Below are 25845 nucleotides of genomic sequence, written 5' to 3'. Positions count from 1 at the left end.
GCATTACATATGTAAATTAACAATTTATATAAATACATAATAGCAATGAAATCAGTTTTTGATTTTTTTTTTTTTTGGCCACACCGCGCGGCTTGTGGGATCTTAGTTCCTTGACCAGGGATCAAACCCGGGCCATGGCAGTGAAAGCGCCGAGTCCTAACCACTGGACCACCAGGGAATCAGTTTTTTTTTTTAAATTTATTTTATTTATTTATTTATTTTTGGCTGCGTTTGGTCTTCGTTGCTGTGCACGGGCTTTCTCTAGTTGCGGCGAGCGGGCTTCTCATCGCGGTGGCTTCTCATTGCGGAGCACGGGCTCTAGGCACGCGGGCTTCAGTAGTTGTGGCTTGCAGGCTCAGTAGTTGTGGTGCATGGGCTTAGTTGCTCCGCGGCATGTGGGATCTTCCCAGACTAGGGCTCGAACCCGTGTCCCCTACATTGGCAGACGGATTCTTAACTACTGCACCACCAGGGAAGCCCGGGAATCAGTTTTTTAAAAATCATTCAAAACTGTTATATTTCCAGCAGAAGTAAAATAATTGAAAAATTAATTTCTTAAAAAATTTTAGTGAACTTTTTTTTTAAAGTATTTATTTATTTATTTATGGCTGTGTTGGGTCTTCGTTTCTGTGCGAGGGCTTTCTCTAGTTATGGCAAGCGGGGGCCACTTTTCATCGTGGTGCGCGGGCCTCTCACTATCGCGGCCTCTCTTGTTGCGGAGCACAGGCTCCAGAGGCGCAGGCTCTAGAGGCGCAGGCTCAGTAATTGTGGCTCACGGGCCCAGCTGCTCCGTGGCACGTGGGATCTTCCCAGACCAGGGCTCGAACCCGTGTCCCCTGCATTGGCAGGCAGATTCTCAACCACTGCGCCACCAGGGAAGCCCTTAGTGAACTTTTAACTTTATTTTATTTATTTATTTTTGGCTGCATTGGGTCTTCGTTGCTGTGCGTGGGCTTTCTCTAGTTGCGGCTGGCAGGGGCTACTCTTCGTTGCGGTGCGCGGGCTTCTCATTGCGGTGGCTTCTCTCGTTGCGGAGCACGGGCTCTAGGCACGCGGGCTCAGTAGTTGTGGCGCACGGGCTTACTGACTTTGCATACAATTTTTGTATCTTCCATGAACTCAATGTCATTGCTGCTTGTGTCACACCCAAGAAAATGAGAGAAATTAAATAAGGAGTAAGATTTTGTTGGGTAGAGTTGAGCTTTGGAAGGTGACAAAGCATTGTAATATCTAAGACTTTTTCATCCCCCAAGAGCCAACTTTCTCCCCATGTGGGGTGATATTGCTCCCTCGGAGAATGGATTGCCATTTTCTCAGACGGACCAGGGGAGGAAAGGGGAAGGAGCAGTCCTGTGAGAAATGAGTAGAAATCGGGATTTCAGTTAAATATCTTGAGTTTGAGATGTCAGAGGCATAAATGGCACCAGATATTGTGAGTCTAAAGTTCATGAAAAAGTTCTTGGTAGGAAACATCAGTTTGAGAACTGTCAGTATATAGATGATCTTAAAGCCATGAGATGGATGAGGTTGCCCAGAAGTGAGTGAGCGTAGATAGAATAGAGGACCAAGGACTGGGCTATAAGGAACACGTTTCAAAGGATATTGAAAAGGAATGACCAGCGAAGGAGAACCCAGAAAGTAATGTTCTGAAAGCCATGTAATGAATATTTGTCAAGCAGGAGGGAGTAATTGTGTCAGGTGTTGCTGCATAGGTTGCATAAGTTGAGGACTGAGATAACCACTGAATCTGGCAAACACAGTAGTCACTGGTGGTCTTGACAAGGGCTGTTTCCAGGAAGTGAAGTGATTGGAGAGGGTTCTAGAGAGAATGGGAGATGTGGAGTTATCATGTGTAGACAACTCTTTCAAGAAATAAAATGGGAGCAGAGAAATGGCGCTGAAGCTGGCGGGAAATGTGGGTTCAAAAGGTCATTTCTTTTTTCCAAGGTGGGAAATAATGTAGCTATTATCAGATGCTACAGTTGATACAGGATAGAGATGGGACAATTGCTGGCTGATTTCCTTGAGTAAGTGGGAGAGGATAGGATCAGGTGATAGGTCCATAGACAGCTCCTTTCTTGTAACAGGAAGGTAGAGAATCTAGGTAGAGATTCAGGTAGGTTGATAGACTTGTTGGTGAGAATGTGCAGAAATTCTCTTCAATTGCTTCTCTTTTCTCAGTGAAATAGGTAGGCACTGCAATAGGTGCTGAGGAAGCACACTCTTAAAAAGCATCAAAGATCTATTAATTGCTAATTCCAGTGCACTGTTTACAGTCTCAGCCTTCAGCTTTTTCTGTTAGTGCAATAGTTTAGAGTAAGACACTTAGAACCAGACTGCTCAAATTCAGCCTCTGCCTCTTGCCATTGGCAATTTACTCTCTGTGGTGCTATAATTATTAAATGAGTTAATGTGTGTAGAGTGCTTAAAGTAGTGCCTGGCTTAGTAAAGGCTAGATGACGTTGATGTCAGCTATTATTTTACTTAAATCTTTCTTAAAATTCATTTCCCTTTGCTTCTGTTAAATATACAATCATTAATCAGATCCCACTAAATGGATCCTTTCTCTGCCCGTTGCTAGTTTTCTTACCCCCTTGTGTTTGCCAAAATTCCATTTTTAGCCCTTCTCTCATTTTTCTGCTCATTCTCTCCCAAAGATTAAATTTATCACCTGCATTCAGATTTATTCAAGTTGGATATCCTAGTTATCTTTGATTCTACCCCTTCAACTGGTTATCAAATCTTGTAGACTTCTACCTATATATTTCTTGCATGAATTCCCTTTTCATTCCCCTTGCCCTCTACCTAGATTATCATCACCTTTCTAATCTATATATCAACAGCATCACGATCAGCTTCCTAGTATATCTCTTCAGCTTATATACATTACCAGACTAATCTCCTAGTTTTCCTCTACTCAAAAAACAAAACCAAAAAACTTCTTCCTTGTTATGTACCAAGTTAAGTAAAAGCCCTAACTTTTAAGACCCTCCACAATGGTTCCAATCTAACTTCCCAGTATTATCTCAAATGCCTTTCCTCCAAGGTTCCTTGGGCTCCAAACTGTTCCTTTTCCTTAAATGTATCCTGTAATTTTCTATTTATAATTAATTCTGCCTAAAATATCCTCTTCTATTACCAAAATTCTACCTATCTTTCAAGAACTATCTTAAATTGCCTTTCAGGCAAACTTCCCTGATCATTCCAACTGGATCGAATCTCTCTTTTGAACAGTAGCATTTTCTGCCCTGAATAAAATTACATGTATCTTAACTACAGAATATTGCATTGAATAACATGCAAAAGCACCCTGATTGCTAAACAGTGTTAGTTATGACTGAATTGTCTTATCCAAAAATAATTATTTGGTACCTATATTACAATGATATTGCCATTGTTCAAGATATTTCTGGAAATTCATCAAGGTAAGCCACATATAGGAAGGAAAAAATCAGTCCAGTAACTTTATATTTGCATTTTTTAACAAAGAAAGCTATTATCTACTTTGATCATCTCACTTAATTCTCCATGATAAATTCCAAATGACTTTTAAAGTTCTTTCCAGAACGCTACAGAGCACAAATAACTGCCGTTAACTACAGATATACATATAACTTCAGATTATGAAAGATATTACTAAAGTTCACAATGTATTCTAAGTGATAACAGCATCCCAAGATAGGAACTATTCTGAGTCTAGCATTCATTTGAAAGAACACATGTTCCTACCACCTATTTCACAAATGAAGCAGCATGTGTAGGAACTAAGTTTGGGTTTTAGTCAAACCTGGGTTCAAATTAAACTCCATCACTTACTAGCCATAACCTTGGAGCAAATTACTTACTCACTGTTAACTTCAGATTTCTCACCTCTAAAATCTACTTTCCTCATAAATTTGTTCTGATAAAGGAGGCAATGCTTATCGAGCACAATGCTTAATACAGTACAGGATCAGATAAATTAAAAAACCACCACCACCCTGAAGCACACGGAGTTAAGACTTAAAACAAGGATTAAGTCTCATTATGGGTACAGTAAGCCCCCTACAGACGAACCTTCAAGTTCAGAACTTTCAAAGATGCAAACATGCCCCTGTATGCCAGCTGTTGTACTGTACTACTGTACTTTTCAAGGTACTGTACTGTAAGATTCAAAATGTTTTGTTTGTTATGTATTATCTGTGTGAAAAGTATTATAAACCGATTACAGTACAGCAATTGTGTGAGTTGGGTACCTAGGCTTTGTTGGATTTACGAACAAATTGGACTCATGAACGTGCTTTCGGAATGGAACTCATTCTTTTATGTAGGGAACTTACTGAACTTTATAATGAACAAAGACTCCTTTTAGGTCTTCAGCAAACAATACATTTTTGAAGTTGTGTATAAATTATTTACACGCATATTTGTAATAAATCCTTTAATAAAAGCAAAAGCACTTACTTATGACAATGAAGTTTTCCCCTGGATTTGTTTAAATCACGAAATATCAATTCTCTAGCTCCTAAGTCTCACAGATATAGGCTTTTTTTAGATTTCTTCCTGCTCTAGGAATTAGTTGTCATCTGTCTGGGTTATAGTTTGCTTATCTCTAAAAAAGAGGTTGTACAGTTTTTCCGTAAGTCCTTTCGCAGTCCCTTGTCTCTTTCCACCTTTTTTATCCTAGCACTCTCTAATACTGCCTTAAAATTGGAACTCTAACTAGGGCCTGAAACAGTAACTTTTTAATTCTTAAAAATTATATTTATTTTTGGCCATGCCACGTGGCATGCGGGATCTTAGTTCCCCAGCCAACGATCCAAACCGTGCCCCCTGCATTGGGAGCACGGAGTCTTAATCACTGGACCACCAGGGAGGTCCCCACATTTTTTTTAAAGGGGTTAATTTGATAGCATAGAATGTTTTAACTTCTGGTCAAGTATTCATTCTGACACTACTTCCTAGTAAACTCCAATTAGCAGGGAGGAACTCTAATGGCTCCTATGTTCAATCCGTTCTCAATACATCCTCAACAGGCAACATGAAATGGAAGGATATTTATGGTAAGAATTTTGGACTTCTATGGATACTTATTCTGACCCAAATACTCCTAAAACCAATCCAGAAACATTAAATGCTTAAACAGAACTGCATCTTGTCAGATTCTTGGGGGCGGGTGGGAAAAAGAAATTACACATTGTCTTTTAGAAAAGGATTGGTTTCTTTAATTAGTAAAGAGAAGAAATAGGCTAAATTCCCAAATCCTATTCCCTTTTACAAACTGACCCATAACATCCTCTTTGGACTTTCCTTCTGTGTCCATTTCACCCATGACACACATTCTCATATATTCACCCATATGAGGAACTAATTTCCTGTTAAGACTACTCAGCCAAGACCAGAAGTAATCTGTCAACCTCGTGACTATCCACTGAAGGTTAAGAGATGGAAATTCCCTCTCCCCTATCCACTTAATACCTTTTCCTTCTTCACTCTGCTCCAGGAAAACGGTATTTATCATTCTTGCTCTAAGATGAGGTCAGAAATTTCCATTATCCAATCATCCATCCATTCGTTCATCCATTTATATATACATAAATATCAATGACAAAATTTTCTTTTTCCACAGCAATTGCTAGAAGTCTGGAGAAAAGATCACCTGAAGACCCAAACTCCAATACCTTTGAACGTGTGAAAAATATCATACCGACTTTAAAAATAACTCTTTAATCATATTCACATAAGGGGAATAAAGGGCAGCACCAGGCTGTCTGGGGAAGGAAGCAAGGTGTTCTCCCTTTGTCCCAGTGTCAGCCTGGCACAGTTCTGAGATCACACACACAAGTAGGGCTGGGTTTGGAAGTAGAATAAGGGAGAGGACTGAAGAGACAAAGGCAAGAAGGGAGAGGCAAGGGCTTGCAGTAGTCTCAGTCGGTGGACTCCAACACAGATTCACTCAGCGCAAGGTCCCAGTAGTGCTCAGCCCCATGCTTTTTGAAATGCTCCCGAGCCATGTTCTCTGTAGGGCACTGTTTGAACTTCATCTCCCCAAAGCTCCGGTCTTTGGCTGTACCCTGGGAAAGAGACAAAATTTTTAATAAAAACACTGCAACTTCTAATTTAAATCAGATATAATATTCCTTTATAAAGCCTAGTAACATCTGTGTAGCAATGTGCCTACCTGAACATAATTTTATGGTAAAAACAATTCTAGGGACTTCCCTGGTGGTCCCGTGGGTAAGACTCCAGGCTCCCAATGCAGGGGGCCCGCGTTCGATCCCTGGTCAGGGAACTAGATCCCGCATGCATGCTGCAACTAAGAAGCCCACAAGCCGCAACTAAAGATCCCGCATGCCTCAAATAAAAGATCCCGAGTGCCGCAACTAAGACCTGGTGCAGCCTAAATAAATAAATAAATAAATATTAAACAAACAAAACAAAACAAACAATTCTAACCTCCACCCCCTTGGATATTTGCTGAGTTTCCATGACTTTATATGGGTTTGTTTTTTTGACTGAATGGAGGATGAGTTCTGTGCTCTGGTGCCTGGATGGCAGAGTAAGTCAGGAAGGACTAGGGAGGGTGAGATGGGATGAACTTGCCTCCTACCAGGCCTCCATATTGGGGCATTTAAGGAGAAAGGAGTTAGAGGCTAAAAGGACTCTTTTCACAAGACTTAGTGAGACTGTGTATATAAGCAGGAGGTTCTGGGGCCCAGTGACAAAGAACAATACAGGGGTTCGGGGGAGAGAGGAATGGGAGCCAGGGGGGATAACCTGCAGACAACTACAATAGAAAGATTCAGTACTTAATGGAACCGCATTCTCACCAAAGGGACCAGCTGCAATGGCAGTCACAAAGTGCTACCTCAAGAGGCTTTCAGGGATCAGATTCCCAAAAGGAGGCTAAAGCACAACTTGGCTTATTTCTGAACCTGAGAAATAATTCCTGAGGACTCTCAGAGATAAATGGAACAGAATTTTAAAGAGATGAAGGGGCTGGGGGATATTAAATATGCAGATGGGGACTTATGAGACAGAGAAACAGTTATTATGGTTATTATTACCTACTTAGTATGCATAAATTGGAGGAATCTGGGGTAAGACAGAAGGATACGTGAAAAACAGTAGCAATTACCTATAGAGTGGTCTTAAAAAATGAGGGGATCGGAAGGGACTATTTCAGTAAGTGCTCTTCTGTGTTGTCAGAATTTACTTTAATGAGCATTCACTACTTTTGTAATAAAGTACTACTTTTTTTGTTTTCGGGCCGTGCCGCATGGCATGTGGGATCTTAGTTCCCCGACCAGGGATCGAACCCGAGCCCCCTGCAGGAGAAGTGCGGAGTCTTAACCGCTGGACTGCCAGGGAAGTCCCAAAGTACTACTTCTATAATAAAGAACTAGTTACTAAATATGAGCACATTTAAAAAATAGAAGATACACACGCGCATGCAACCTAAAAGAATAAAATGAAAACATTAAATCAACACAAAGGTAGAAAATATTTACAATGTATAAAATGTATTTTGGAGTGGGAATAAAAGGATTACTGCAGTACACCAGGATAAGAATATAGTTACTGAGGAAAGAAACTTTTAATGCTTCCTGGAGAAATAGGATGATATTTTACACTTCACAAAGGGTGAATGATCCTTAGTTCACAACTTGGCCTGAACAAGCATATTCACTCATTCATTCATTCTTCAGAATAGTGTGGCTCACTAAGAAAATTTGAGGGATGAAAGAACTGTATAACCATAAAAAAATTCCATTTTAAGAGTGATTTAGTCACATTTTGCAAAGCATCATTACATAATAATCAAATTAGGTTCTCAAAAAAAAACTGACAATAGGGAGAGAAAATAATATCCACATTTTATAGACAAAGCAACAGTTTTTGACATTAAGTGTCTTGCCCGGTTACACAGCTAGTAAGTGATACTGCCCAGACTCCCAACTTTGTATTCTTAAGTCTAGTACTTCTTTCACTATATCCAAAGAAAAATTCTACAATTCATTTCCCTCTTTCCAAGTCTCACATCCATGACTGTGAAATAAATAGAGAATTTGTATTCTTGCCACCAGTCTCCATACTTTACCCCAGATGGCATAAACTATATACCCATCAATTTAACTAAAATATAATCAGGAAGGATTTGCTGCCAAATACTTAACAATGAATTCCAAAAAGAAATACAAATTACTTAAGGGATTAGTCATTATTTAGTTTTACCATTATATTGCTCCATTTGCATAGTATAAGCAATCAGGAATTAGCTAAAGTTCTGCTTCAGTGTTTAACAAAGGATCACCTACCTCCCAGACTAGTACACATTTGTTGGTTTTCTTCACAGCTTCCTCATCAGATTCCTCATCATCTGGAAAAGACAATATAGCTAAATCTTGCTCTAGACTTAGATGAGACACCAAGATTTAGGTTCTAAACAAACAGTATTCAAGCCTACCCAAATTCTTTTAAATATTATCACCTTTTCTCATGTATTGGGATCAAATGTCTTCTGTCACTCTTCATTCCCCCCCAATTAGACTGAAATCTCCAAACAGGCAGGGACATTAATTAATTCAACAAACATGTATTGAGGACCAATTACGTGTCAAGAGCTGTGACAGGTATTGGGAATAAGGAGATAAATAAAAGAACAATAAAAACTTGTCCTAAGCACTTCAGATGCCAAAATGATAAGAGTCCATTCTCAAGGAGTTTTTAGTCTAATGAAGGAGGACAGATATAATGAATGAAAATATCTTAGGAACACTTGCGAAACAAAATAAAATATAGGTCAATTATAGTAAAAAGTGTACTTTAAGTACAAAAATAGGGAAGAACGAAAAGTATAAAAGGGCCAAAGTTAAGGAAAGTAAGGTTCTCTGCACATGTTAAATGCTAACCCAGGTCTTCAAAGAAGGGAAGAATGAATATTGATGGAAGAATGATGGCCTGGAGGATGTCAAATATATATACAAGATAAACTTGGGCAAAAGAATAAAAGTTTATTTTCTTGAATGAAGCAGAGAGCTTTTTTTGATCTGAAAAATATTTTTTGCTCTCAACCCTTTAAAAAACTTTTTATCAAAAAATCATATAATATAGACAGTGCACATATGAATGCGCAGCTTGCTGAAATTTCACAAACTAAATACACTCATGTAGCCAATATCCAGATTCTGGGCTAACAGGGAAACCAGATGGTTAGAAAGGCCTTAAAGGACAGGCAGGAGAATAACTAATACTCATGCATATGATCATATAATAAATACTGTATGAATGTCTAGCATGCTTAAAGTCCAAATGGGTCTAAAATTCTTGAACATTATCTGGTATTTGCAAGAGTGTCAGAGAGAGGGAACAGATGAATGGACAGAGTACCATCCCACCTCCCACTTAATCCCCTCTAACCCCCATTCACCATCTCCCTTTGTGTTAGATGTCTGTTCATCCCACTTTATCCGATGCAGCATAAGACGCTTAAATTTCTTCTGGGCCTTGGGGCCTAGAAACAGAGAAGGAGAATTTTGCCAGAGTTGTGGAAGACAATGGGGTAGAAAGAACGTTTGAGTGCATTCAATGCTCAGACATTAATGTGGTAGCTGAAGCAATCCCAGGAACCACATCTTAGGTCCTTCTACTCCAATAAACACAGAAACAGAGGCCCAAGATATTAAACCCAGGTATGGCTCTAAAATACTATCTTTTTCTCCTTTCTTCCCACCATGTTAATCACTTCAAGGCCTAGGGTTGCCTCAATTTTTTCAGACTCACCCCCTTCCACTACTACCACGTTGACATCCTTGTGCAGTACCACCACCCCTGTCAGGTACAGCTGCCCAGCATTGGCCTCAATCTTGAACTTCTTGGCTGGGTTGCTCAAATTTCGAACTCTGGAGAAGGGAAAGTTTAGTTATGGCTTTCATTTTAGCATCAGCAGCTGCCTGAATGGAATGGCAAATAAAAATGGATCCAAAATAGTTTTCTCTCTAAAAACAAAGGCATTTGGAGTAAGCAAATATACTAATGCTTAAAGGTAAAATTGATGAATCCAGAAGTATTTCTACTGTCTTAAACTTCTTCAAAGTCTAGCACTGTACACTTTACAACAAATAGCAGGTAATCAAAATTTACTCTAAGAATGAAGGAGAGATATTTACCATCATCCAAAAATATTTATATGCTAGTTGTTCTTGACAGTATAAAGACCAACAAATTCTTTGCTCTCTAGATGCTTATAATATAAAGTAGTCACAATGCTATGCCTGAAAAACTTCTAGAAGAATATACGAAAAACTGTCAGTGGCAGTTACCCACAGTGAGTGGTCCTAAGGGATCAGAGAATAGGAAGGAGACTTTTTCAGTAAATGTCCTTCTGTATTGTTAGAATGTTTTTCATCTTAGTAAGCATTCACTACTTTTATAATAATGTGCCGTTTTTATAATAAAGAACTAAACATGAGCACATCTAAACAGAAGATACACATGTACTTGACATAAAAGAATAAAATGAAAACATTAAATCAACACAAAAGGTAGAAAATATTTACAACATATAAAGTCCAGGGCTTCCTTAGTGGTGCAGTGGTTAAGAATCCGCCTGCCAATTCAGGGGACATGGGTTCGAGCCCTGGTCCGGGAAGATCCCACATGCCACGGAGCAACTAAGCCCGTGAGCCACAACTACTGAGCCTGAGTGCCTAGAGCCTGTGCTCCACAACAAGAGAAGCCACAACAAGAAGCCTGTGCACTGCAATGAAGAGTAGCCCCCACTCGCCGCAACTAGATAAAGCCCGCGCGCAGCAACGAAGACCCAATTCAGCCAAAAATAAAAACAAATAAATAAATCAAAAATAAATAAATAAATAAATAAAGTCCATTTTGGAGTGGGAATAAAAGGATTACTGCAATACATTAGGATAAGGATATAGTTAACTGAGGAAAAAAACTTTTAATGCTTCCTAAAAAAATAATATTTTATGCTTCATAAAGGATGAATGATCCCTAGTTCACATCTTGGCCTGAATAAGCATATTCGTTCATTCATTCTTCAGAACTAGTATTAGTTCACTAAGACCTCAGAGATAGAAGACTATGTTTTTAACCCTCACCAATGAAAAAGATCTACTAGCTCTTGATTTACACTAGGGTCGTTAAGAGAGTAGAACTGATATTAGGTATGCTTTACACCAGTGATTCTGCCTCAGTCACTTGGAAAATGTTTTGGTATTTCTAAGGAAAAGGCTGGCCCAGTTTGGACACCTACCTATAAACAGATATGTGTACCCCCTGTGAAATGTCTTCTTTAAGCTTTTTAATTTTCTTGACCTTTCTCTGTTCTGCTGTAAGTTTTCGGGCAGCGTTGGCCTCTTCATGCGCTCTGTCGTGACAGGAAGGACATCCACAAGTGAGAAAGGCATTGAAGATCAGAGGCAGGGCTGAGGGAAAGAGAGAGCAACGGAGAACTCTCCCCTCCCTCCAAATATGGATCCCCCAGAAGAGTCTGGGAAAGGTACTTGCCCTGGGTTTCCACCCAATCCCATGGCACTTACTTCTGTCTTTTTGCCATCTGAGCTCTGACATGGGCTTCTACCTTCGTGGGGTCTTGAACAGCTTCTGTTCCTAATACTCGCATCAAATTTGAAATTCTCACTGCAGTGAAGAGATGATAAAAATCAATCTCCTAAGTCATTACTCCAGCTGGGATAACCTGTCAATCTCTTCTCTACTAATTCATATCATTCACCTATTTCAAATCTCTGCTCAAAACTCACTTCCTCCAAATGCTCTTACCTTGAAAGCCCATCCAATTAATTCAGCATTTGAGGGAGGTCACATAATTAATCTAAATAATTGGTATGCGTTTATTCACATTGTTTGAAAATTTATGAAAAACAAGGAACTTAATTTCTTTGGCATTTTTCACTCTTATCATAGCATTTAGTGAAAGATCCTACACATAACAGTGCTCACTCAAAATATTACTAACTGATAATGGAAACTACAGGAGTGAGGTTTTTGAAACTGCATTTTCATTTTTCAAACATTTAAGAATTATGTACGTAACAACTCTATGCAAATACGCCAACTACTATCTTCATGAATTTCAAGCCTATTATTCTTCCAGGAATATAGGAATGTTTTATGGTCAATATTAGTTTTTTTTTTTTTTAATATAAACCATTTATTATTAAACAGTTTTGAATGAAATCATAAATGAGTTGTGAATGAGTAAAGGAATGAGATATACTATCTGCCTTGAAATGGCCCTGAAATGATCATTTAGCTGTAAACTATCCACGGACCCTGCTCTTATACCCAGTCAGTCCCACCTTCTTGTTTTTGAAAGGCGCCCTCCCCTCGTCAGTCAAGTAGGAGCATTTGTGAGCACTGACCTCCACCCCACCTTCTCATCCAGGAACCCCAAACAAAAGGAGAAGCAGTTTGGGTTTTTCTTTGACAGCCTAAGCACCCACCTCTAAAATCTCACTAATTTATTTGAAATGAGCCTGAGTTACAGGATAATTCAGTACATAGATTCTCACTGAGACTAAAAACATTTTTCTTTTTTTAAACAGTAAACAGTCTTGTTTATTGCAAATAATCTTAGCCAATAAATGTTATTTATGCTCCATTTAAGAATAAAGATGTTAATCTGAGATCACAAAACGATCTTTTTGTTAAAGCTAAAAGCAATTCTGCTTTAATTAGTTGCAAATGCAAATATTACCCAACTTCTTTCTCCTTTTTTGATAGTTGTATAGAAATAAAACAAAATATAACCAATGAATGATTCTGAGAAACAAAAAGCACCCATATAGAGAGAGATGCTAAAGTTCCTCTAGAATGACAGAGATAAACTTGTCACCCTTTCTTCCCTGCCTCTAAGATATGTACCTTTGGGTTCTGGAGGAGGCATCAGGCCTAGCCTGACTTTCTCTTGTAGCTCCTTCTGTGCTTCCCTCCTTGTTTGCCTTCGAAGTTTCTTCTGTTCCTTCTTGGTCAGATATACCCCCAGAGTAACTGGTGTGTCATTGTCGACTGTCAGGCAGAGAAATGAATGTACCAAAGTAATAAGCATATTAGAGGGATATAGGTGAATATTAATCACATTAAAAGGAACTTTACAGCAACATGGATTGACCTAGAGATTGTCATAATGAGTGAAATAAGTCAGACAGAGAAAGACAAATATATGATATCGCTTATATGTGGAATCTGAAAAAAGGGTACAAATGAACTTATCTACAAAACAGAAACAGAGTTACGGATGTAGAAAACAGACTTATGGTTACCAGGGGGTAAGGGGGAAGGGATAAATTGGAAGACTGGGATTGACATATACACACTACTAATAAGGACCTACTTACTGTATAGCACAGGGAACTCTACTCAATACTCTGTAATGGCCAATATGGGAAAATAATCTAAAAAATAGTGGATATCTGTATATGTGTAGCTGATTAACTTTGCTGTACGCCTAAAACTAACTAACACAACATTGTAAATCAACTATACTCCAATTAAGATTAAAAAAAAAAAAAGAAAAAGAAAGGACCTCTAGTTTATTTTTAGTTAATTTTAGGTTGTGATAATGGTATTATGGTTGTCTTTAAAAAGCATTCTTTGGGGGCTTCCCTGGTGGCGCAGTGGTTGGGAATCTGCCTGCCAATGCAGGGGACACGGGTTCGAGCCCTGGTCTGGGAAGATTCCCACATGCCGCGGAGCAACTAAGCCCGTGAGCCACAACTACTGAGCCTGCGCATCTGGAGCCTGTGCTCCACAACGGGAGAGGCCACGACAGTGAGGCCCACGCACCGCGATAAAGAGTGGTCCCCACTCGCCGCAACTGGAGAAAGCCCTCGCACAGAAACGAAGACCCAACACAGCCAAAAATAAATAAATAAATAAATAAATAAATAAATTTATATTAAAAAAAAAGCATTCTTATCTTTCATGAGTAATGTTCTAACTTGTTTTTCTTTAAGCAGTTGAACCCTTTTATAAACTGAAATGTAGCAAATATAGAAAACAAAATTAGAGCTGCTCCGGCTGCTCTGTGTGAGGATTTGGGGTAGGTGGTGGGTATCCAGAATTCCATTTGGATCCTACTTATTGAACCTCAACGTGCCTATGGAATACAATTTGAAAACCACTGGCCAACATTATGAAATTTATAATTTAAGAGTCATAGAGATTGGGAAAAAATCTTCTGAGCTCCCAAAGCAGATTTACTCAATTTGTTAGAACAAACAAAATCCCCCACTTTCTTCTAATGATTCATGCTGATGACAGCTAAGTACATTCTGATTAAGTATAATTCAATAATTATTATCCTTTTATTATCACAGGGTCTCAATCTACTTTTCTGAACTTATTAGAGATACTGGCAAGCAAATTTACTGAGTAAATTTACTAACTGAGTAAAAGCTAACCTCCTCTATTCATCTCAAATTTGATGAAAATCTTCTGTGATTGCTTAAGAAGGAATATCAGTTAGTATTATCTCTACATATGAGGAAATTCTTTATTATAAGTGATCTACCCAAGGGATTTAGCTAGTTCACAGCCACAACTAAAACCCATCTCTTCTGACTAAGCCAACAGACTTTCACTACAAAAATGATAAAGAGAAAGGCTGAAGAAAAAGAAGATTGAAGAAGGCCAGGAGTTTAGTGGTGGTGTACTAGATTGGAGTTGGGAGTCAACACTATGGCAAAAGCCCAATTTGTAATATACATCAGTGAGGCCATCTATAGATTAGACCTCAATCCTCTACAGCTGCACTGTCCAATACTGTAGCCACTAGCTACATGTACTATTTCAATTTAAATTAAAATTGAATAAAATTAAAAATTCAGTCCCTCAGCTGTATTAATGCAACTTGGTTTTCAAGTTCTCAATAGTCATGTGTGCACAGCAGCTATAGTATAGACAGCCCAGATAGAGAACATGCCCATTATCACATACATTTCTATTGGCTAATACTTCTCTAGAGCTTTGACTGAGTAATCTCTACATTACCTGGAGGGTTGAGCTGGGCTGGATGTTCAACAAGATTTGTGATTCCAAAATAATCTTCTCTCTTGGGATTTTCCTCTGTACTAAAATTGGAGGAAGAAGGGAAAATAGGATATGTGGGTAGAGATGATTCCAAGAGAGAGGGAATCTCAGAAACACAATGAAAAAATCCACTCTCCATAATGCATTCTAGAATTTTTAAAAGTATTTGCATGTCTATAATATATAATATATTACATATAATTTTCAAGATGAGAGAACGGTCCCACTAAGGTTGGATGCACTCTCTACACCAGTCATTGTCAATCTTTTTTTTCTACCCTAACACCCCTGATGGACACCATATTCTCTCATTAGTAACAATAATTCGCTGGGACAGCGGTTGACAAAGGAAACATAAGGAAAGGCTGAGACAGTCTCCTAAAGCCATGTATCAGAATAATGGAGCAGATATGATTGAAGCTCGCCAAATGTTTCTTATATGCTTTTTCATTCTCTCCCCCATCAACTAAGAATCCTTGCTCTATTCTAGGACTGGATCTTTAAGAAATGTAAACACCTATTATAAGTAGCAAAAGAAGGTAATTAAGAAAACAAATATGGTAAAAACAAATAACAATGTATAACAAAGCAAGCAGAAATTTTACAGATTATTTGTATAGATTATTTAGACTATATGTGCCCAATCCTCCTACATTAACCCAAAAAACTAAAACAACCCATACAACATATTCTTTACAAATATATGAGCTTGTATATGGTTATCTATCTTCCTTGGATTTAAAATTTTTACTTAATGCACAAGTACCATCTTTCCCATTAAAACTCTAGCCTTATTAAAAGGTATTAACCAACAAACTCACAGGTCAAAGCCATTGGGGATGATATAAGAGTCCCACCACTCAATTTCAGGGATATCACCTTCCTTCAACTCCTTCTTAGGAGCAATGAGGGCCAGCCTAGTTGAAGTATGAATGCCTGTTTTTCGAGCTGCTTGTGAGATCTCTGCCTGCAGCTTCTCCAGTTGAGCCTAAAGACAAGACAAGAAGATAAATTGAAGTCAAAGAAAACAGGGAAGTAGTAGAATCCCAAACTTTAAAACACTCCTTTGTTGAACTCTTTACATCTAATGCAACAAATTCACACTTTCTGAAAGCTTAGAAAAAGGAGGTGTTCTTTACTTTATCCTTTACTTGGTTGATTTACATACATTTCACCCTCATCACTAGCCCTTTACCCCACAGTGCCTGCCTGCAGCAAATATGCAGAAATGGAATTTTATGGAAAACCTCATTCTGAGAGGATGAAAACAAGAAGGTAAAAGTCATCACATATACAGTCAATTAAACTATCCAAGTGTGTGGACTGTCTGCCGTAAATTTTAACAACAGACTAGCTTTCATCAGTTGCCCTGAGGGTTCTCAACGGTTTCCCTCCACTGACCGTTGTATGTGGAGAATTTTCAAATTCAATTTTATTTCTACCTAAGTAGAATGAAAGTAATTGAGAAGACAAATCAGCTAAAAATCAAGTATTCCAGGAAAAAATATAGTATTTTAAAAATTACTCATTGCTTTACTACTTGTTTATCTAATTGCCAAAAACATAGAGAACTGAGTTGACGGTTATTTCAGGACTATATTCAATTTCCTTTGTCACCTTCCTAACTTCTTCAAAATTCTTGATTATATTCTAAGCCAGATACCTTTGTCCGTAATCGCTGGGCAATCTTTTCAAATTTGCCCTTGTCGTGGAATTTAAAAGTGCGTCTCTGGCGCTGGGAAGGGGCAATTGAGACTCGGGGGTCAAAAAAGGTATTAGACTCCATGTCTTCTGATGGCTTTTCTTTTAGCTGTTGCTTGAATTGTTCCCTCTTCACAGCCCGAATATTGGCCTTCAGAGTAGGCATACGGTGTGTCAGCTCAATTTCCTTGCCGGTTGCATCTACAGTTCGACCTTGTTCATCAAGAATCAGTGGTGTAGGTTTAGTTTGATCTTTTAACTCCACCTTCCTGAAAAATAGCCCACAAAGGAATAAATCCCATTTGGAACAATAAGTCAAGCAAAAAAAAAAACAAGCAGAAAATAAAAAACAGGACTTCCCTGGTGGCGCAGTGATTAAGAATCAGCCTGCCAATGCAGGGGACACGGGTTCAATCCCTGGTCCAGGAAGATCCCACGTGCTGTGGAGCAACTAAGCCCATGTGCCACGACTACTGAGCCTGTGCTCTAGAGTCTGCGAGGCCCAACTGCTAAGCCCACGTGCCTATGCTCAACAAGAAAAGCCACCACAATGAGAAGCCCGCACAGCGTGATGAAGAGTAGCCCCCGCTCGCCACAACTACAGAAAGCTCACGCACAGCAACGAAGACCCAACGCAGCCCAAAATAAATAAAATTAAAAAAAAAAAAAAAAAAAAAAAGAAAGGAAAAATCAAAACCCAACAAAGACAACTAGGTTACAAAATTCTAAGGAACATAAACTCATCAGTGAATAATAACATCTTGATTGAAACTATCAAACTGGACAGTTGAGTATAGAGTACAATCAGATGAAATGAACTTATAAATTACAATGGTAAGAAGTTGGAATCATATCTTCCTTTACTTCTTAATTCTTGAGTCAGACAGGGGATGGCAAACCAATTAAGGTGCTAAAAATGAAGTCTATCACCTTTACCCACTTGTAGAGAGCTCTCAGATCTGGTCTCACTCAATGTGGTTTAATGGATATAGTTCTGACTTATGAACCAGGAAACCTGACTCTATTCCTACCTCCAATATTAGAGGAATAATCTTAACTTCAGTTCTACCAATTGTAAAAAGAAGATAATTAAACTCTGCAACAAGGTAACCAAGAGAATAAATTCAATTGGTATTTACTGAGTATATGTAAGAAATATGAAACTGTCTAAGAAATTATTTAAGTTCCTTGCAAGAAGAGGATCAATAACATTCAAAGGTATTTATTGCTTCTCAAGCTTCAGAAACGAGTTCCATGAAACAGATACTCACGGGGGAGCAATGCCCATAGCATGGAGATTGGCCAGGCCCACCATGTTGGCATTGCCGATGAGCCCTGGCTTCAGTGCCAGCTGGGCTTGGATGCGGGCTTGTAGTTCAGCTGCTTTCCTTGCCTTCTCAATGGCATCATTCATGAAAGTGGCGGCCTGGGAGGGCTGAATAGTGTTGCCAATTGGAAGTCGCTCTGGTTGGGAGGAAGAAGGAGTCTTTGGCTGTGAGACAGAGAAAAAGAAATCAGAATCAGAAAAATTAGACAAGCAGACAGATCTCCCCCGGCCCCCCCCACCGCCACAGAGTGGTAGACTGTGGTAAATTGGGGGTGGAACATGCAGTCATCTTCTGGACTCTCATTTGAGTGGGTGGCAAGAAATTCTGTGCTAAAGATTCTTATTTTCAGAGAAATCTGGTTACAATACCTGAGGCGTAGGGGGACTAATGAAACTTAGTTGTTTTTTCCTTTCCTCGATTTGCCGTGTTGCTGCCTCCATCATCTGTTTGATCTGCTCTCAGTGGGGGAAAAAGTTGAAAAACAGTTAACATCTCTTTTTTATTTCTCTCATACAGGTTCCTAAACTCAAAGGGCTTTCAGGTTTAGAGAACAAAAAATTTTGAATGACCCCATCACATTCTGCTTGTACCACAGGCTAGAAAGTGTAATAAAGATAAGCCTACACAGCTGAGCACTGGAATTTTTCAACCTATCTTCCCAAGGCAGGATTGGCATGTTAAGTATTGATAGTAACACAGCTTGCTAATTAAGACTCTGGAGTCAGGGAAACTTGAGTTTGAATCTTAACTCTGCCATTTAATGCTTGTGTGACCTTGAACATGGTATTTAATTTCTAAACCTCCAAGTGTCTAAAAGGGGTAAAAATGGTACCTACCTTACAGGGCAACTGTGAACATTTAAAAAATGCATGCAAAACTGACAGAACCCATAAACATTATTACACTTAAAAAAAAAAAAAAAATCACACTATTGGTCCCTGAATTCCTAGTTTGGGTAACGGGAGCCAACAATGTAAAGACTTACTTCCTAATCTCTGTAAATCCCTTCCTCTGCCCTAAAGAAGTTCAGAATAATAAGCTTTGAGGACATGATCAAATAACTCTTCTTGAATTTTCCAAAAGAGTCCTGTGTCAAGGCGCTTCAAGATATTTTTAAAAATTTATTTTTAACATTTTTTTGAATAGGTGGTATATTTACATAGTTTAAAATGCAAAAAAGTACAAAAGGGTATACTGTGAATTCTTGACCCCATTTTCTGTAAAAAAACATCACCATCAGTTTCTTTCCTTTCAGAAATATCATACATAATATGCAAATCCACCCATCCATCCATATATATGTATATATTCTATTTCTTCTGTAACAAGTTTTAAGTGGTACAAGAAATATTTACTAATTATGTGGTATCAAAATTTTTTAACAGTGCCCATTTTAAATGCACAGATAATTCCTATTAAAAACATACAAAGTGAACTCAAAATTATTTAAGTGGATTATATCTTTTCTGTGTTATAGTATTTGGAAATTCTTCTCTGCCATCATGTTGAGTTCTAGTCATTTCAATAATTCTCTTACTGACACAGTGAGGTAGATACTTGGGCAAATGATGTATGTAACACACCTTCCCTGCCACATAATAGGTGCTCAGTAAATGCTATTTCAATAGCCTTCAACTGGAATACTCCTGGTTAAACCAAAAAATGATGAAACATAAAGCAGGACATAAAATTTTCCCAATGCTAACAATTAATTCAAATTAAGGTCACGAGAAATCTGGACCCATCCATCTCTTACTTCTTCAACTCTCAAAAGCACCGCTTCCAGTTCTTAATTACTAACCTGGAGCTTAGTCAGCATGCCAGGACTCTCTGAGGGAGGCCCAGGGATTACTTCTGGCTCCTCTTCCACCTCCTCAAAACGGGGTATCCGTCGCTTTTTTACTCCTGATGATTCCTTGGAGATCTCAGAGTCATCACCAAACACTTCCTAAGGGAACCCAAGATGAAAGAAGAGTTGTATCCCTGCCCATGGGAGAAGGGAAGAATAATCCTAGTCCTTATCAGCATTTTGTGGCTTTTCCCAGAGTCTTCTAGACCCTCTACCAAATGGACCATCTCACCCATCTCAACTTCATTATTCTCCTACTCCAGTCAAACAAATTTCATCCCATGTTCTTATAAATGTTCCCATCCCAAGGTCTTTGCAAATCTTACTGCCCACATTTGTAATGATCTCCCTTAACTTTTCCCCCAGTCCAAATCCTGCCTAAAACTCACCTCCTCCAGGAAGTTTTTCTCATTAATAATCTCATCCCACTCTGATCAAACTGCTGTTTCACATCCTTTTAGCGCTTAAGAGCTTGGTTCATACTAAGTAAAATTACACTGCTGATATTCTGTTTGCCAAGTGTTAAGTCTTTCAATGTTAGTACGTACTTTCTCCCAACTAGTGTCTAAGCTCTTCCAGGACAGGGGCTTTCTCTCTTTTTCAGTATTCCCCAATAACACTTTGTTCTCATCAAACAATGGGAACTCAAATATGTTGACTAATTTGCAAGGTGAACTTAACAGGACCAAGAGTGGCCAACTGGAAGGGACAATGGGAAAAAGCAAATGTACACACCGGTGGTAGGCTTTGGGTGACATCCCCTCTTCACTAGGAGGGCTCGTGTTTTGCAAGGACATATCCTCGGCCAGGGGCGAGCGCTTCCTGGAACTCCTACAGTTCAAGAAAAAGGACTCTCCCATAATATATTGTGTGGGGTGGGGACTGAATGGACCAAAATGGGACCCGAATCCCAAGGCTATCTAGATACCTCCTTCAAGAAACCATTTTTATTAATCCCACCCAATGTAGTCACTTTATTCACAGCAGGCCCTCAGCACTTATACAGTAGCACGCCCTATCAAAACATAATCTTCACTCTACAGATCTGTGTATACTATGGATCAAACATTCCCCCTTAAATGTAACAAAATTCAACGAAAGTCTGAAACTCTATAGTCAACCCTAAAATTTACATGAAACTGCTACTCAAATTTTATAATTTGTGACTGTATTTTGTTGTGCCCTCCCGTCCCCCAACCCTTAAGCTGCAAATTCCTTTAAGGCAAGGACTATCTTGCATTCCTCTGATAACCCTACAAAACTCTAAACACAAAAAGCACACAAATCTCTATTTCTCTTGGTTCCACAGCCTGGCCAGGGACCAAGCAGACACTGCTTATTCATTCTTGTGCCTCAGGAAAAACAAAAGGATAGCCAGGATATCAAAAGCACTTTGGAAGGTTTGATGGGAGTCACAGAAAAGATTTTTTTTTTAAGAGACAGACAGAGAAAAGAGATAGATCAGCTACTTGACACTGCTAATATTGAAAGAGGCCATGACCAATCAGCAACTATAGGATAAAAAGTGAAGGAGGTAAGGGAGGTAATGATGGTCCCTTTAAGTATCCCACTCATGGGGTCAGATGACTGGCAATATGCTATGTGGAAAACAGTAGGCTCTCAAGACACACAGGAAAAAATCAATTGCTGTTAGGTGTCCCATCTACAAGCCCATTGCAGAGTAATATCTCTAAAGGACCAACAATGAGGTCTATGGCTCAGGTAGCAGTGACGTCACATTCTGAAGCAATCTATTAGGTCTCAAGTAAATCAAAGCGTAAAATCTTAGAGCAATCAATTTATTAAAAAAAAAAGAGAGAGACTTAGGGCAACATGAGAACCAAAACTCCTAACTGTATATGAAAAAGGACAAAGCTACCTACTGTTTCCTTGGAACGTTTCAACCCATGAACTTAGGTAGTTCATCACCATAAGATGGTGATAATACATGTTCACCCCCTCTACTTCAATGTCTAAGTACCTCTCTTAAATATTAGGTATTCTAATAGTGGATATTAAAGTGTGAGCCAGGTAAGCTCAGCAACTTTGTTACCATTCAAAACACTCCAAGCTCGTCATATAGTTGACTGTAACCTACCTTTAGCTCTCGTTTTCTGCTCCTGTCACTGCTGGACTTGGAATGCCTAGAGCTTCGGCCTTCCTCCACAGCCTCAAACAGTTTGTCCACAAATCGGAGAGTAGAATCATCAAGAAAAGGTTTCAGATGGTCTGGCAAGAGAAAAAGAGGTGGTAAGGTTGAAAAGGTAAAAGTACTTAGTCCAATACTAGGCATACAACAGATGCCAACACTGGAATTTTATCCCTAAGAGGGAGGGAAATGCTTTCTTAAGTTCTTTGTAGGATTCTCATACATTCTCTTACACTGAATAACCTTGCCCCATGAGACAAAAATAGTTATAATTTTTTGGCATAGGAAGTAGCATAGCCAGAGCAACCTGTTTAGGTTGAGCATCAAAGTTTAAGATGAATAACCACTCTAACTTTTCCCAAACAGCAGTTGGAGGAGACTACCTTAACAAAATCTGCCTCCCTCAACTTTTTTCATGTATTTTATAGAGACTGCTATATGTTTAGGTGTCGATCTGAATCTGAATATACCCATCTGACTTTAGTATATTTCCTAAGTAAATATAATTTACGTAACTCAGTGCAGTGGTCAAAGGAAATCAGTCTGAGATTCAAAATATGTCACAAATAGTATAAAAAATAAAAAATAAGAGAAAAAGCAATATTAATTATTTAGGCTATTTCCATTATAATGCAAGAGAAAATAAACTGTGGCCTGACATTTTCTTAGACACTCCCAACAGAGAGAATTTTGGGGAAGTTCAAAGCAGTATTTGGGGCCATCCTACATGTTAAGCCAGAAGTTTCAGAAAGGTACATACCAGCTGCCTTCTTCTTGTCCATGCCCTTCCCCACACAGTTCAGTGCTGCTGTGACCACTGTGGGCTCTGAGAAACCCAGTACCCTCTTCACTGTCTTCTCTATCCATGGTTTCAGCTCATCCAGCTCCCTCTTAGACAGTGCCATTCTTCAGGAAAAGGAGGATAGCTCAAAATAGGATTCAATACTGCACCTAAAAAGAAACCAGTGAAGAGTTAAGTTAGAGGACAGGAGAAGACTAAAATGATCCCAGGCAACAGTTAGTATATCAGGAATGCCTTCCCCACCTCTATTCTCAATCCTAGGCAAGTTCCTCTACTTCATTGCAAGCCAAATACTTTCCCTACAACTCATACTTCAAAACAGAAAGGACTACATTCTGTTTGATTTTTAACCCTAACTCAGTAAGTATCAGTGGATCAGTGAAACCTGTGGAATAAACAAACAAACCTTGGGAATAACCTAGTCTGAGAAATGAGTCCTAGCTTCTTTTTTGATTCTGTCATATTCAACAAGCACTGGCAAGCATATAACATTAAATCAAGACTGAAACAGCCCACTCAGAGCCCAGCCGTTCTATTCTTCCTACTTCTGGGCAAGCATTCCTTAACCCAGGCCTTCTTTTAAGGGACACAAATAAGAGAGGGCTTATCCAGGTCAGTCATCCTATATTAAAACTCATAATCCTTAAGACTGTTCTATCACATTTCTCTGTACTCATATTCATCCCAGTGGGAATTCTGTACCTAGATACTTCTCTCTCATGTTCTACAGGGTCTCTGTCATAACTAATCCCTCAGTTCAGAAAAGATTACCCTCGTTTTGGATGTACTCTCTCTCTTTTCACCTTTATTCTTCTACTTTTTAGCTTAATAGAGAAAACACCATCATAAAAGACTCTCTACAACAATCTTAATTTGTTGTTTAATATAAGTTAGTACAGTTCTTAAATTTTATTCATGTTTACATTTTTATCTCCTACTTAAATCTCAAAACTCTTCATGAGCATACACAATATTTTTATTTCCCTGATTTTCTCCATATTGCCTAAAAGTCAATAAACTAGACTGACCTCAACTCCAAGCTAACCTCCTCCCAGCAGCGCCACACATCAGGGTCCGATCTGGGATTCAATCTGTTAAGATGTTTTAAGACATCCTTTCTCCTATAAGGTACAGTCTGATTATCTTCTACATTTTTGGCAGGTTTATCCTCTATAAGAACTGTTGCTAAATAGTGTATTTAATTTTGGTATAACCATATGAAGCTAGTAGATTAAAGTCATGAAACTAGGAGTGAAAGATTTTGTGCCTCAGTGACATGTTATATGAATACAGTGGCTCTATTTACCCATCATGAGATAGCAGTAGAGCCTACCAATCTCAACATGTGCACTGCTCAAAAGCATATTCAGACACCACAGAGAATTAAGAGCTCACACCGAGCTCTCCCATTTACCAGCCTTCTGACAAGTAATTCCTCTCAGACTGGGTTCATTCATCTTACAAAATGAGGACGACTGCCATTCCTATATGGCACTTAATTCATTCAATAACTATTTAGTGCATAACTAATTCTATCAGATGAAATGTGTGCCCAAGCACCATACGAATAAATGTACTCAATTTCAACCCATTCCTCCATAAGATAACGTGCAAACTAAACAGCCAGTGGCCAAAATAAAAGTTCCAAACGGTAACTAGCTTTGTCACTAATCAAATATTCAACAATAACTGCGTGGGGCGGGGTTGGGGTGGGGTGTGGTTATGGTGTGGAAGGAGAGGAAGGCAGCATTCTGCCTCTGCCTCAGCTCTCTGAATGAGCTGGTAGCAGGTTCTAATCTTCTGAAGGACTTCTTTACTGTGTGCTCTCCTTTGCTACAAGTCCAATTTCCTCCCTGAAACTCCCATTCTTCTCTTTTTGCTCTTTCCGTCTCTGACCCGCCCCCAACCCAGCCTCGTTCTACCCCAACTCCTCATCTCAGAGGGGAGTCTCCTCAGCTCGTCCCTTTCCCGCCCCCGCCCTTCTCCTCTCAACAATCTCATTCCAACCCGTTCACCCACAGAACCTTGTTCTTTTCTCAGCTTCCTTTCCACTGAACCTTCCCGCCTCTGTCCTCCCCTTGGATTGAACCCTAGCCCCAGTCACTAGGACGCGAGGATACCCTCTCTGGGCCCGGGGCCACTACTCACCTCACAAACTTCAGCCCCTGAGACGGAGCCCGAACGTTACACCGGAACCGGAAACCTTCTGACCGCCCTATGGCCTGCCGTCGCTACCGCCACTGCCGCCGCCACGCCGCGGTCCCACAGCACGTGACGCGGGAGGGCGGGGCCGCCAATTCGCGCAGCCGTAGTGGGTACTTTCCCGGCGGCGGAGCGCCTGCGTGGCGGCGCCCTAAAGTTTTCCGCTTGCGAGTTCCTTGCCTCCTTCGGTTTCCCCAGGTAAATCTGTTAACTAGGTTATTGCAAAGTTAATGTTCCCTGAAGCATAAATTGGGCTGCTTGTAGGATTCCTAGTGTGGAGAATAAGTGCGCTAAGGTCATGCTAGAACTAAAAACGGGGCTTCTGCGTTTGGGCTAAACCTGGACTTTGTGGTAGAAAGTAAACCCTGCGAGAGTCGTGATCACTAGCATTAGCCGCCCCCCGCCCCCTCCTTAGCCTTTTTCCCTAACTTCGCAGTGGTGCCAGAGATCACCCAGAAAGAAAACGAGTGTAGGAGGACTCTGAAGATAGTAGCCCACCCCTCCTCTACTGTTTTTTTTTTTTTAGCTACTTTATTTATTTATTTTATTATCATTTTTTTTTTGACTGTGTTGGGTCTTCAGTTCGTGCGAGGGCTTTCTCTAGTTGCGGCAAGTGGGGGCTACTCTTCATCGCGGTGCGCGGGCCTTTCACTATCGCGGCCCCTTCCCGTTGCGGGGCACAGGCTCCAGACGCGCAGGCTCAGCAGTTGTGGCTCACGGGCCTAGTCGCTCTGCGGCATGTGGGATCTTCCCAGACCAGGGC

General features: G+C 39.6%; 1 protein-coding gene across 2 annotated transcripts; it reads right to left on the bottom strand.

Moving 5' to 3' along the window:
• Window positions 1–5690: 5690 nt before the first annotated feature.
• On the bottom strand, window positions 5691–25158 carry PRPF3 (pre-mRNA processing factor 3). Of its 2 annotated transcripts, XM_036836004.1 has the most exons (16): window positions 25029–25158; window positions 22839–23029; window positions 22028–22158; window positions 19882–20028; window positions 18449–18532; window positions 18024–18244; window positions 16715–17021; window positions 15873–16039; window positions 15013–15092; window positions 12886–13029; window positions 11541–11640; window positions 11255–11368; window positions 9763–9881; window positions 9410–9493; window positions 8298–8359; window positions 5691–6053 (listed from the first exon to the last, which is right to left on the bottom strand). In XM_036836004.1, the coding sequence occupies exons 2-16, from the start codon at window positions 22981–22983 to the stop codon at window positions 5907–5909; spliced, it is 2052 nt and encodes a 683-aa protein (XP_036691899.1). In that variant the 5' UTR covers window positions 22984–23029; window positions 25029–25158; the 3' UTR covers window positions 5691–5906. The 2 variants fall into 2 exon arrangements, with proteins under 2 accessions (XP_036691899.1, XP_036691906.1); XM_036836011.1 differs by lacking the exons at window positions 22839–23029; window positions 25029–25158 and adding an exon at window positions 20665–20760 and having other exon boundaries at window positions 5907–6053; window positions 22028–22159.
• Window positions 25159–25845: the final 687 nt, after the last annotated feature.

Source organism: Balaenoptera musculus, chromosome 1, assembly GCF_009873245.2.
Source record: "Balaenoptera musculus isolate JJ_BM4_2016_0621 chromosome 1, mBalMus1.pri.v3, whole genome shotgun sequence".
Classification (NCBI taxonomy): domain Eukaryota; kingdom Metazoa; phylum Chordata; class Mammalia; order Artiodactyla; family Balaenopteridae; genus Balaenoptera; species Balaenoptera musculus.
The sequence above is the reverse complement of the archived record's forward strand: the minus strand, read 5'-3'. Positions and strand labels throughout refer to the sequence as shown.

Coding starts and splice junctions, on each gene's coding strand:
- PRPF3 (XM_036836004.1), bottom strand. CDS start 22,983: ATGGCACTGTCTAAGAGGGAGCTGGATGAGCTGAAACCATGGATAGAG. Junction 17,022..18,023: donor GCTATGGGCATTGCTCCCCC/GTGAGTATCTGT, acceptor GCTATTTTTCAG/GAAGGTGGAGTTAAAAGATC. Junction 9,882..11,254: donor GTACACATATCTGTTTATAG/GTAGGTGTCCAA, acceptor TCCCTTCTCCAG/AGTTCGAAATTTGAGCAACC.